General features: G+C 39.4%; 1 protein-coding gene and 1 gene segment (V, D, J or C); both read right to left on the bottom strand.

Moving 5' to 3' along the window:
* Window positions 1-13,653, bottom strand: part of LOC107159025 (immunoglobulin lambda-1 light chain-like) — a 738,922-nt gene that overhangs the window by 359,148 nt on the left and 366,121 nt on the right. The window contains exon 3 of one of the 39 annotated variants that reach the window (XM_048785824.1): window positions 9,209-9,214. The exons of the other annotated variants lie outside the window; for them this stretch is intronic. Within the exon in view, the coding sequence (XP_048641781.1) occupies window positions 9,209-9,214 (6 nt within the window). The remainder of the gene's footprint in view (window positions 1-9,208; window positions 9,215-13,653) is intronic. 39 annotated transcript variants of the gene reach the window in all.
* Window positions 1-13,653, bottom strand: part of LOC107159024 — a 587,419-nt gene that overhangs the window by 353,521 nt on the left and 220,245 nt on the right.

Genomic DNA, 13,653 nt, shown 5'->3' with positions numbered 1-13,653 from the left:
GATTTCTTTTGGAAATGAGGATTGGGATGTGGTGACAAAGTGATATTCCAGTGAATAATTATGATGATCTACCATGATCCTGAAGCAACTGTCTTTTTGGTGGTGTGCATTTGTGTGCATGAGGGTGGGGACGTATCTCTGAGAGTGTCCATATTAATTAATTGTGTGTTGTGAGGATGTAGGAACTTCCTCAGACATTCGGTTCTAACATGCACAGAAAAAGTATCAATTTCAAAAAATAAAAACACACACTAATGCATTATTTGCTGATTCAATTCCTTCACGTTTCATGACACCCAGATCTAAAGTTCAGGTAGAACTATGCCCACTCTGTAGATAGAGATGATGCTGAGCCAAAAGATCCAGATTCTTGACTCTGTAAGTGGAAGAGGCAACAGGGTTCAGTAATGTGTCCTGATGTTGATTCTTTGGGATATGGAACTGTATTCATCGCTCAGCCATATATTGCTCTCCAGGTTATTCAAATATATTTGTGTACTCATGAGATGGAAAATATTTTAGATAGTTGTAAGGTGGCCTGAGTGGTCATCTCTAGAGGCAGATGTCTCCTAGAGGTACAAAATGTAAAACGTACATCCCACGTGGCTCCAGTACTGGAAAACAAAGGCTCTATTTCTCATTCATTCTTGTTCTTCTCTTTGCCATATATTTTCACTGCTGTCCATATCAATAAATGCCCTGAATAAGTCATAATCAATAAATAAGTGTTTACTTATAGTCATTCTGTATACTCCCAAATTGCATGGTAGAGTTAATTCCTAGAGAAAGTATGGGACAGAAGGACCCACCAAATGTCAATGGCAAGATGGTTTACCTTTCTCTAAAATACAAGCATTGCTCTTTAATTTCTTTTGCTATTGTAATATGATTACCTGGAAATGACATACACAATTTCCTAAGTGGGGAGATTTCCACTGTGGTGGCTATTGCTAACTGAGACCTCACTGAAGGCAACAACCAGCATCAGCTACACATGTATGTTCGCAAGATTTGTGCTTAGCAAAGGTTTTCTCTCCTGGGCATCTAATTCCATATTTGTCACCTCATAGAGATCTGAGACACAAATCACCCTAGAAAAGCTTGTGTCATTTGGTAAATATATTTGCTTTGTCCTTGCCTTTGAATTCCCTTGACTTGGCCACTTTCTCTTTGGATTTTCTAGTTTTTCCAAGTAAACAAAAGACTTGGGCACACAGGACAGAGCATAGCTTGATCATCACAGTGACTCCTTTCCTGTAATTACAGGAGGATTGAAGAGGAACCATAACAGTTATATTTGTTGGCCTCACTCTCTTGGCTGATGCATAATATAGACGATGCCAAGGGTCAGATGGTCTTTCTTCCTTTTGTGTGCAGAATCTCAGTGATTCCACTACCTCCTGGAAGATGAAAAGTGAGGGTGTTGGGGTCCGAACTGATTTAAAAAAGAACCAAAAAAAGCAACACAGAAAACTATGGCCATTCTCCATAGTTCCTGGAAGCAACTATGTGATTTGAGTGGTGTGGATTATGTCAATAAGAAATATATGTGTGTCTATGTGTGCATCCATGTGATGTGATTCTGAGTATGTTTGTGTGTTCATTTTTGCACATACCAAGATGCCAGTTTCAATATGTTTAAACAAAAATACCATCTCCATTAGATCATCAGTATGTGTATGTATAAATAAATTGTAAACTTTCCATGCATGCAGTAAATTCCATGGCAAGAATACCTCAATTAACATGGAAAATATATCCCATCAAACCCTGGAAAATGTTCACAACACTAAATAAGGAAAAAGCTCAGTTTCATTATTATCACTGCACTAGTAGCAACTTCATTTAACAAACCTCACCTGTCAGTAGGCCCTGTATTTAGTCATGGCATTTGATTGTCATAATACTTCACTCATGACAGTTTTTTACATTCACATACATTTTCTATGGGAGGTGTCAGAATTCATATTCCAAACTCCATTCTAAGCACAAAGTTCTGAGCAGGGCCATTCCTTAGTAGTGACCCTCAGATCCACCAACACACTGTACTCATTTATGCTGGGAGTCTGAGAAAGAGGAAATGCCCAGGCCAGAGTTTCCTGAACCTGAGGAAGGACTCTGTTTACATGTACTAACTGATACTGAAAACTGCCTTATTGGATCCTTTCAAAGACACTGTTTTGTGAGAAGCTTATTTAAACTGGGAGGACTTTCATGGGGCAAGACCAGTGTAGCTGCAGCACATCAAGTAAAGAACAGGGGTATGGGCTCTAGTGAAGGACAAGCTCAGCACAGCAGTGGTGTTTGATCCAAGAGTTTAGGTCTATGCTGCTTTCTGTATGACCTTCAGGGTATCATTTTGATACGTGTCTCTGATACGTCTTTACATTGTCAGTTTCAAATGCTATCTAGTTCCTATGACAGTGGAACCACTGTGCTCATGATTCCTCCTCATCCCTAAGCTCAACCCTGGGCAGAGTGTCTTCATCTTAGTCCCTATCAGCATTTCACGAATGCCACTCTGTGCTAAGATCACACTTGTCCAGCCTCTGGGGCTTCACACTGAGCCAGGTATCTACTTGGGATATGACCAGTACCAGCTAGAATGGGTAGAGAAATTATGAAGATAGCATTGTGTCCAAGCTCCACACCCACATTTCTCATAAACTCTAGGCTGGATGTGCTAGATCCTGAGGGAAGCCATCTAGATCTTAATGTTGACTTTGTTGATATAGTGTCCTCTGGCCTTCAGAGACTTCCTGGCCCTTTTGAATGAGTCCACAGTCTACTTACAAGTAAGTAGTGAGATCAGGCTAAAAACTCCTCTGCAATGAAACCCCCAAGAAGGAAGTTCATTTCTGCTTCATCTTTGAACTCTAGGTCTTTGCCACCCAAAAGAACAGTCACTATATGGATGTGCTGTCTATATTTAATTTTAGTTAAATTTTAATATGAAACATTCAGAGATTCAGCCTGTTGGGAGTCACCCCGGCTCCAAAGACTAACTTCCTCATCCCCAAAGAAGAGCCATCCAATAGTGAGCCCTGCTGGCTCACATGATCCTGCCATCCAATGGTGAGCCCTGCTGGCTCACATGATCCTTACCCACCAATCAGACTAGCCCTGCTGGCTCATATGATCCTTACCCACCAATCAAAAAGCACCCCATGCCAACTGTCAAACCCTTCAACCATTAAACTGTCATAACTATCAAACCACCTCCCGCTCTATAAATATGCAGAGCTGTTCCTCAATAAAGGGGCATTTTCTCCGATGGCAAGCCTTGATTGTTCTTCCATATCCCAGTTCCACATTTCAAGTGCCCAGTAGACCTATGTGCATAATGCAGAGAACATTCCCATTCTCTTGTGTGCAGCTGCTTTGATTGTAGCACAGTGTCTGTTCTGTGAGTTTATATTCCTGAAACTGTTGGCACCACAGTTTGCATGTCAGCTTGATCTGTTTCAAGGAAATGAGTGATAATCTGCCAATGGAAGGAAAAAATTGAAATTTGACTCCTTCAGCTCCATTCTGTCACTTAAAGGTTTGCAATTGTTTGAGCACCCTGTTGTAGGCCTCTGACTTCCCAGAACTCAGAGAGAGTCTGATAAGCCAAAATGCAGATCAGAGTGATCCTAACTATTAAAAACATAGTATGACTATGTTTTTCTTGCTAATAAGAAAACCATTGAGACTGAATAATTTATACAGGTGTGTCTAGCTTACAGTTCTGGAGATATAAGAGCATGGCACTTGCAAATGCTAAGCTTTAGTAAATGTCCTCTTAGCTGCATCATATGATTGGTGGTGTCAGCATGGATGCAGGTGCAGGAGGGAGATGTCACAAGGGGAGACAGTAAGCCTGCAGGGATCAGATGACTCATTTGTTCTAACAATGGTGTGAGAAATCTATATTCTTATCTCTGAATCTAATGCCCTTAAATAACCTCGTCACCTCCAAGCAGACCCTTCCTTATACAGGTTTCACATCTCTCATAATGGCAATACTGAGGACCAAGCCTCAATAACACAATTGAGTGGGGGAAAAGAAAATCCAGCCCTAGCACCCATCATGAGATTAACTGGTGTAGAAGAAAGCATGAGACAATCTTAAGTTATTCTGTTGCTGATGTTTGTGTCTCTAAAGGTTGGAGGTACAGCCAACCATATGACTCCAGTAGTGAAGATGAAGAGTGTGCAGGTAGGAAAAGCTCTAGTGGTATGAACCAATGGGAAAGGTTTCCTGGTAGGAGTTGAGTCCACCTACTTATGTGGAAAATAAGGAATGGGCATGAAATACAAATAAACAGAAATATCTATTGCTTTCATAGTTGAATCACATAGGAATAAGAGTAAGTAGAACTACTAACGTTGAGCATCCTGTTCAAAAGAAGAAATGTTACACACATTTTTACTGGTAAGACCCACACTGTCTTGAATTTGCCTCTACTAAGCATCAAACAGCTTGGCTTTCATTGTTGGCTATTTCTTAGGAATTATGCATGAAAGAATTAAGATCTGGGCTTTTGTTTGACCTACAATGGAGAAAATTTAGTGAGACATACTTTCTAAGAGGCACTTTGTAGACCTTAATCAAAGTTCTCACTTGTGCTAAGCTTATATCCAGGTGGCAAGAGCAGAATCCAACCCTGAGTTCTAAAATGAGGTGTTTTCTTATGGGAAGCAGCCAGGTACCTCAGAGCAGATTGATGACACTAGACCTTTCATCATGGCAGACTGACATTAGTTCTCAGCGAAACATGCATTTACCCTTGAGAGAGCTTGTTTTCCTTGCCTGCAGTGCTTCTGGCAAAACTGTTATCCATGGACTTAGTGAGCACCTTAACCACCATCATGGTATTCAACATGGCTCTTCTGAGCACAATGCTTATGTCATAGCCAATAAAGGGCAGCAATCAAGCCATATTCCTGCCATTACTACTCTTATATTTCCCCCAAATTCTAAAACACCAGGTCTAACAAAAAGGTTGACTGGCTTTTGAGGAGTCAAAGATGAATCTTGGTGAATGGTTACACCTATATATAATACATGATGATGTTTGTGGCATAGGCATGATTCCTGGAACTGGAATGAGGGCCTGGGACTGGGAGTGACTACACTCAATAGCACAATGTTTGCTTCCCATTTCAGTAATTCAACCCTTTATTGGTCTAGTGCAGAGGACTTAGTTCCAAATGGAAGACACAAGAATGACTGCTCTAACCTGGGTCCAAGCCTCACTTTTTCTACTCATGATGAGGAATCATTAGACCAAGTTGGGGCTATTGGGACATGATTGATCCTGATAATCAGGAATTCAGTTGCCATTGCTGACTCAAAATAAGGAGAGAAAGAACCATGTTCTCTAGTACTTCCTTGGACTGCAGTTAAGGTCAGAATACCAACACAATCCACTTCAGGAGGGCTATTGGAGCACCAATGTTGTATGGAGTGATGATTTGTGCATTCTACCTGGCACTACTGGCTAGAGATGAACTCTAGCTAAAACATTTTTGGTGATCAAGGGACTTAAAAGTGGGGAGTGAAGAAAGTACCAATGATGATCAGAGAAATTAGAATTCTATGGAAAATATTTATTTTAATGTGAATATATTTGAATATGTTTTCCTTACTCTGTCTAATCCAAGTGTCATCTAACATAGGTATGTTAAAAATAGGTAACTTTAGCTGAGAGTAGTGAAACATGCTTATAGCTGCTCAGTAGGCTGAGGCAAGAGGATCATGATCAAAGCCAGCCTGAACCAAAGCAAGGCACTAAGCAATTCAGTGAGACCCTGACTCTAAATAAAATACAAGATAAGTCTGGGGATGTGGCTCAGTGGTCTAGTGATCCTGAGTTCAATCCCAGGTACCCAAAAGTTAAAAAAATATGTTAACTTTATATTTCAATATTTAATTTACAGGATACCAAAGATGGGGTGAAATGAACATACTTGAGGTAAAAAAGTATATTATATTGTCTTATTGGGAAAAAGATGAGCATTTTTTGTCTTGGCAGTTTGTTGGACCATTTTATCTTATTAGATATACCCTGGATATAATTATCTTTATTTGGAGACTGAGGGATCATGGAGATGGGAATAAGTTTCTGGTTGACACAGGTAGGATATGGTGCCTTTTTTAGTTATAACCTTTATAGCTTCAGTGTATTTCTCAAAATTGATCATATGTATATTTCTGGTAGTAGGAGGAATGTTTTCTGTTATACAGGCCATGGAGGATAGAAGTGACATCCTTCAATCCTGTGACTCATACCTCTAAATGTGTATCTGCTGGGCCACTATGTAGACAGGAGGGCACTGGTTGATCACATTTCCTTGGATTGACTTCCATCATGGTTCTGTTGCTTCAACTCTTTCATAACCCATAAGAACTAGGATGTCTGGCTCTATTTTCATTTTACCAAATGCAAGGAATGAATGGTACTACATGGGAAATAATTTACCATGGAAATTTAGCATCATAAAGCAGTTTTCTGAGTATTAAATGGCCTCCCTGGTCCATGATTAATCAGATTTGTTGTTGTGATGAAAAACCCAACAAGAACAATTTAGAGGAGGAATTTTTTTACTCATGCTTTCAGAGGTGTCAGTCCATATATGGCCATCTCAATTGCTCTGGGCCAAAACTGAGGCAGCATATCATGGCAAAATGACATGAAGAAGAGAAGCATCTCAAGTCACAACAATCAAAAAGCAGAGAGAGCTCAGCTCACCAGGAACAAAATATAAACTCCAAAGTTTCATCCCCAATGACAATCTCATTCATCCGTAGCCTACCTGCATATAGTTACCACTTATATCATTGCATTAAGCCACTAATTAGGCTAAGGAACTGCAGAGACACTCCAGAGAAGATATACAATCTATTAACAAATATGTAAAAAAAATATTCAACATCTCTAGTAATTAGAAAAATGAAAATATATACTACTCTAAGATTTTATCTCATTCCAATCAGAATGACAATTAGCAAGAATACAAGCAACAATAAATGTTGGTGAGGATGTGGGTTAAAAGTACATTCATACATTGGTGGTGAGACTACAAAGTGATGCAAACACTCTGGAAAGCAATATGGAGATTCCTTAGCAAACCTGGAATGGAACTTCTTTTTCACCCAGCTATTCACCTCCTCAGTTTATACCCAAAAGATTAAAATCAGCATCTACAGTAACACAGCCACATCAATGTTTGCAGCAGTTCAATTCACAATAGCTAAATTATGGAACCAATTTAGGTGCCCTTCAAGAGATCGAGAACAAAATGTGGTACATATACACAATGGTATATTACTGAAACCTTAAAGAAGAATGAAATCATGGCACTTGTAGGCAAATGGATGGAGTAAAAGACTATCATGCTAAGTGAAATAATCTAACCTCCAAAACCAAAGACCAAATGTTTTTTCTGATAAGCAGATGATGATCCATAATGGAGGGGCAGGAGGTTAGAGAAGAAGGAATAAACTTTGGATTGGGCAGAGGGGAGTGAGGGGAGTGGACGGGGTTTGGGGGTAGGAAATATGGTTGAATGAGAAGAACATTATTACCTTATGTAGATGTATGACTGTAAGAATGGTATGAGTCTGCATCATGTACAGCAAATGGGAAGTTGTGCTCTGTTTGTGTACAGTGAGCTGAAATGCATTCTGCCTTCATGTATAACTAATTAGAATAATATTTTTTTAAAAAATAAAATAACCATTATTCTTCCTAAGAAACTAATGGGAAGATAACACTCTATGCAGCCTTAAATAATCTTAAGATATCAAGTGATATTTATTATTCCCCCTCCCCAGGAAGAAAGAGAGTAATACATATTCATATATTTCTCTAATATTTAAAGCAAAATTTTCTAAATAATTTTTAATGTGAGCTTAATACAAAACTCTAATTAACATAACAGTCTACTTTCTCTAAATCTTAAAAAATTTCACTTGGTCCTATTCCGAAATTACACTTTTGCCTCACAGCTATTTTTCCATGCCAAAGACTTTTTTTTAAAGAGAGAGAGAGAGAGAATTTTTTAATATTTTTTTTTTTTTAGTTTTCAGCGGACACAACATCTTTGTTTGTATGTGGTGCTGAGGATGGAACCCAGGCCGCACGCATGCCAGGTAAGCGCGCTACCGCTTGAGCCACATCCCCAGCCCCATGCCAAAGACTTTTTAAGTCTACTTTTCATCCCAGAATCCCTTCACCAATCAAGCCCATCTGAATTGTTATCCACTGTTTTGAAAAAGAAAAAAAAAACACAAAGAAACAATTTCATAATCACTATTTTTATGTTATTCAATCTCAAAGTATCAGGCCTACAGAAACCATCTAAGTCAGACCTACAACATAATTATTTTTCAATTAGTAAAGTAAGCTAAAGTTTTATCTCCATATGGAAACCCCTTCAAAAATAGTATGCCTGTAGCTCCACAATAACTATTACAAAAAAAGTATAATGACTAAATTATATATTCAGCTGACACAAACCATGCAAAGTAAATCTAAGGACAAGCTGTTTACTGTTGGAAGCATGGAATGGAACCACATGTGTTGGAACACACACTGAAGGTAAGGAATCTTCCATGTCTATGTGCACCTCGCAATACTAGCTTCCATTACAAGAGGGTACACCTAACACTGTATCTCTCCCATGGTATTTGAAACAGAAAGCACTCATTTTTTAATGTGGCCACAATAAATCTGTCTACATGTATGTATCTGTTCTAGGTTCCTCATTCCCTCTTCTGAAAAGTACATACTCATGCAATGTTTCAAACACATGAAATAGTTAAGAATGCTTCATGGAATATACAGATTTCACAACATATAATTATTTGTACTATGTAATTATGAACCATGCTTACTTTTTTTTCAAATAAAACTCTGAAAAAAGCAAAAACAGGGCAGGGCATAGGTTATTTGTCTTGTTGGAACTCAGAAGTCAAGGGAGAAATGTAAGGTCTCTGCAAGACACATAGTAAAATAACCAGGGTTCTTATCAACATAATTGCTCTGATGAATACATTTTCCTTCCAAGGAGATCCATCCACTCACACTGCAAACAAAATCTGAGGCACCAGTTGGGAGACACTTATCCTCACAGATTTCCAACAGGTTCATACAACACTTGTAGGCAAATGAAGGTTTGTGTGCTTGATATCTGTCCATATGGATGCCTTTCTCTTCACTTCCAACTTGCGTGCAAGAAGGGTCATGCACATGCATGAGCATATAGAGCAAGATTCAAATCACAATTCCAATGTGCACCCAACCAAGTAGACAAAGGAAATCTACTGCTCCAGTGAGTTTTATCGGTTCTAAGTCTCTGCCCTTTGAAAACAAGCAGAATTTAGCTCTGTTGTGAGGAGGCTGTGCCTGGAGAGGGTTCCAGGGAGGAGATCCGGTGCAATTCAGCAGCCACAACTAAGTATAGGCAGCATGTTGAAAGCATCACATCACGGCTAAGTACCTTCACCTGAGTTATTCTAAATGCAACATTTACCTCTTGGATCCCTTAAGTATAACTCAAGCAATCTGTTCCTGCTGTTCCACACACACACACCCACAGCCTAGCAGCTCCACCACCACTGATGCTTGGTGCTCTGGATCTCACATCAGAGGGAGGGAAAACCAAAGTGCAAGTAAACTGGGTGGGGTGACTCTGGCTCTCTCTTGGCCAACTCTTGCCTTACTTACCATATCCCATTGTTTGCCACCTGGGTATTTCCCACCCTCAGTCAAGCAGCTTCAACTCTGTAGCAGACTGACTTCTTGAGGTTCAAGCCCTACCCAACCCCAAACTGACAGAACAACCTCTTTCATTCTTTCCACAGTTCCTTCTCTTAATTCCTCTAAAAACATTTCCTATTAGGGTGGAAATAATTTTCCTCCTTTTGTAAGGAGATAAGCTAAGTAACCAGGTCATCTGCTACAACCACTCACTTGACTGAGCACCAGGTGGTGACTGCAGTCCTTACCTGGTCATCCCATTTGGGTCCTCTGAGCCTCTCCAAAATGCAGGGACTGTGTTTTCCATCATCTCTTGGTCTTCTGCCTCTTGGTGGTATTTAGGTTATTCTCCCTCTGTCTCAAATCTATCCTCAATTCCTAATGGCTCTAATTTCAAAATATATGCCTCCTCCTCTCCATCTTAACTGTCAGGCTTCTCAGTTCAGGCTTTCTAATTGGCCATTACAATGTATGATTTTCCCCACTACAGTCCACTATTCTGCCTTAAAGCCTTGATCTGGACTTTAATTTACTTCCATCATTAGATAATTAACTGCAAAACAGAAAAAAACAACAAGCAATCTGTAAAGTATGAATATATTAACTATGGGAATACTGCCTATTTTTGTAAACTCCTATCTGCATTACTAGGAAGCAACAGCACCAAGAAGAGCCAAGTCCTAAATCTGTCCTTCCAGACCTGAACAACAATCACCTTCACACCCAACCTGGTACCAAACTTTGGTCAGCAACCTATCCTATCTTCTTATGCTTCCTGCTCAAACTGAGAGCTCTCCTGACAATAGCAGGAAAGGCCATGCTTGTTGGTCTTATCAAGGAGGTAGGTAAGGAACAGGGTAATAATTCAACAGACCTATTTACTCATGTTCATTTATGTCAGACATCTTCTACCCAGGACAAGAGCAGAAAAGATGTCACCCATCCTCACCTTTCTCTGTTAGCTATATTATCCACTTCTGCAGAACTCAACTGATAGTCTACCATATGCTCTTCTTTCCACTGTTCCACCAGTCAACACTTCATTTCATACTCTGGTCTCTACTATGGCCTGGGTGCCTGTCCCCTCTAAAACCCATATTGAAACATAATCACAAAAGTCATCTGTTGATGGTATGTGCTGGTGATGTTCTCAGGAGGCAATTAGATGTAGTAATGAAGATGAGACCCACATGACTGCACTAGTAGCTTTACAAAAAGAGGAAGAGAAACCAACCCAAGTAAAACTTGTTTTGTCTCTAACCTGAGCCACCTTAGGACTCTACAGAGCCCTGCCCCAACCCTAGAAAAGAAGTCTTTCCCCAGAAGCAGTCCCTCAACCACAGATATACTGCCTCCAGATCTGTACAAAAGAAAGGTCTTTTATAAAAAAAAAATACCCAGTCTGTGGTATTCAGTTACAACAAAGGAAAAGAGACTAAGACAACTACCCAAACTACTAATTACTGCCTTCCTAGACTGACACTGTCACTCTTTTAAGTCAAAGAAAGCCACTATTTCTCTTGCTATTTCTTTGGCACCTTTTCATTATCATGAAAAAGTGATATCTCTTCATTCCCTAAATTATCTCAATGACTTCATCCTTGGTTTAACCAGGCCCTAATGGGCTCCTCTTTGGTTGTACCTGGACAACACTAGGCAAGGTGATGCTTTTCAGAAATTAAGTAGGGACCAAATCAACTGTATTCCCAGGACCTGGAGCCAATCCTTAGTGGTACTTTCAAGAAATTACGGAAGGGGGCCACATTAGGAGTAAGTTGGGGTGGGGGTGGGAGGTGGACTTCGACTAGGAAAATTCACTCCCCTATAAAACCCTACATGAGAAGCCACCTGTGACTTACTTGAGGGTCTTCTCTTGGTATGGCAGCCAGGAAGATTTTAGGTTTGGCCTTGGGAAATATCCATGGATCTCCCACACAATAGATTTCCCAAAGCACATGACCTTTATCACTGCTCTAATAGGAAGATCCCTCTCAGTGACTCTGAAGATGGGCTTAACCTGCTGGGAACTGGATAGCCTACCTTCTACCTTTTTTGGTGAAGAACATTCTATAGAAGGCCTTATATTTATAAGCAAGTGCAAGCTCCATTTTGCCTCTTCAGTGTAGAAGCTCAATCAACATGTTTGGCTAGCCCATCCTGCCCCCGCTTTTTGAAAATAATTTTCTGTGTCCTGTAGTTTTTTCATCATTCTACTTTTCTTAGCTTTTATTTTGCAGCCATCCAATTCCACCAAAGGGAACCTCATTCCCATCATCTGTGCATGAGGTGAGTGACACCTGCATGTAACTTCACACTAATTAAAATTATAATTAAATTGGTAGCAGTGTGATTAGTATCTGCCTCTCCCTATCTGAAGTCTCCACTAAACAGTAAGCTCCATCAGAACAAGAACTATATCTAACCTGATCATTAGTAAAATCCCTGCACCCTATGAATATCTGGCATACAGCTATAATCAATTACTTTAGCTCCATTGGGTAAAAAAAATAATTTAATTTATGCCTCATTAAAGCTCTGTTATAAGGTGGGTACTCTTGTGGTATACATTACATCTTTTCTGGAAAAGCTTATTATAAGATCTAATATTTCTTGATCTCTGGACATTCTAAGATTTTTTTAAGGACTCCTCTATCTATTACATGTATTTGCAAATAATCTTCATGACAAACCTAAAGGAGGCACTATTGATTATTCCTGTTTTATAGATGCGACATTAAGACAGATTGTATGATTCTTCATGGATTATACAACACTCGAGTGACAAAGATGAGATTCAAACCCAGGTAGCCTCACCTAAAAACCCATACTTCTCATCACTACAGTGGATCTCTCCTTCCTGAAAATAATCCAAATTCTTAAATACTAATGAACTAAGCCAAAATCTTATACATACAAGTCACCAGTTCTTCATGGCAATTCAAAAAAATGCAATCACTCCATTGGTCTGACTCTTAGTGTGATTTAAAACAACAGTCAAAACTAAAGTCACTCTTTTCAAATGACCAACACTACTGGGAGTTTGAAACCCAAAACATTTTCATATTAAAAACATTTTCTGAGGCTGGGGTTGTGGCTCAGTGGTAAAGCATTTGTCTAGCACATATGAGGCACTGGGCCCAATCCTCTCTAGTATATAATAATTAAAATTTAAAAAAAACACAATTAAAAATATTTTCTTCTGCCACTAAATTCCTGTTAAAAAATGCATAAAGGAAACCTTTGTATCTTCCAAGGGATGCCAAATCATCAAACTGGGCCTAATAGAACTGACATGTATTGCCCAGATTTTCCAGTACAGGAAGCACAAATTTGTGAAGAATGCACTATCTCCATTGTTTTGTCTTTCTAGAACTTGCAGTGTAGGGTTTAGGGAAATAACATGTTTTGAATTTGATTGGATCCTGCAAGCTTTTCTTGTATCCAAAAAAAAAAAAAAAAAAAATACCAGAACCCAATGCAAGTCATATGATAGGGAAGATGGACTGGAAAAGGAGCAAGAAGAAAATCCAAATTATTAGATTTCTGCCCAACAGTTGCCAGAAAGTCCTGAACATGTCATAGCCTCTTTCAGAGGCATGTGGCCTGGGAGGTCTGTGACTCCCTCGATTTTTGATGCTGCATTGGTATTCCATGGAATGCAAAAGGCCATAAGAAAAAAAATTAACATACCTTCCACTCCTCCTTGGGCAGCAGTTTCATGACAGTCAGACCCCCATTTTAGTCTCTATTATGAGCAATAGCCCCATGGATAAAAAATGTCTTGATCACTGTCCTGGGTCAGAGAGAGATATAACAGCATAGTCAGCTCACCAGGGCTTAACACCAAAAGCACTTCATTGGTTGAAGAATGTTAGATTCCATAACCTTTCCACTGACTTAACAA

This window comes from Marmota marmota, unplaced genomic scaffold (assembly GCF_001458135.2).
Source record: "Marmota marmota marmota unplaced genomic scaffold, marMar, whole genome shotgun sequence".
Classification (NCBI taxonomy): Eukaryota; Metazoa; Chordata; class Mammalia; order Rodentia; family Sciuridae; genus Marmota; species Marmota marmota.
Note: the sequence above shows the minus strand (reverse complement) of the source record. Positions and strands in the feature narration are given on the sequence as shown.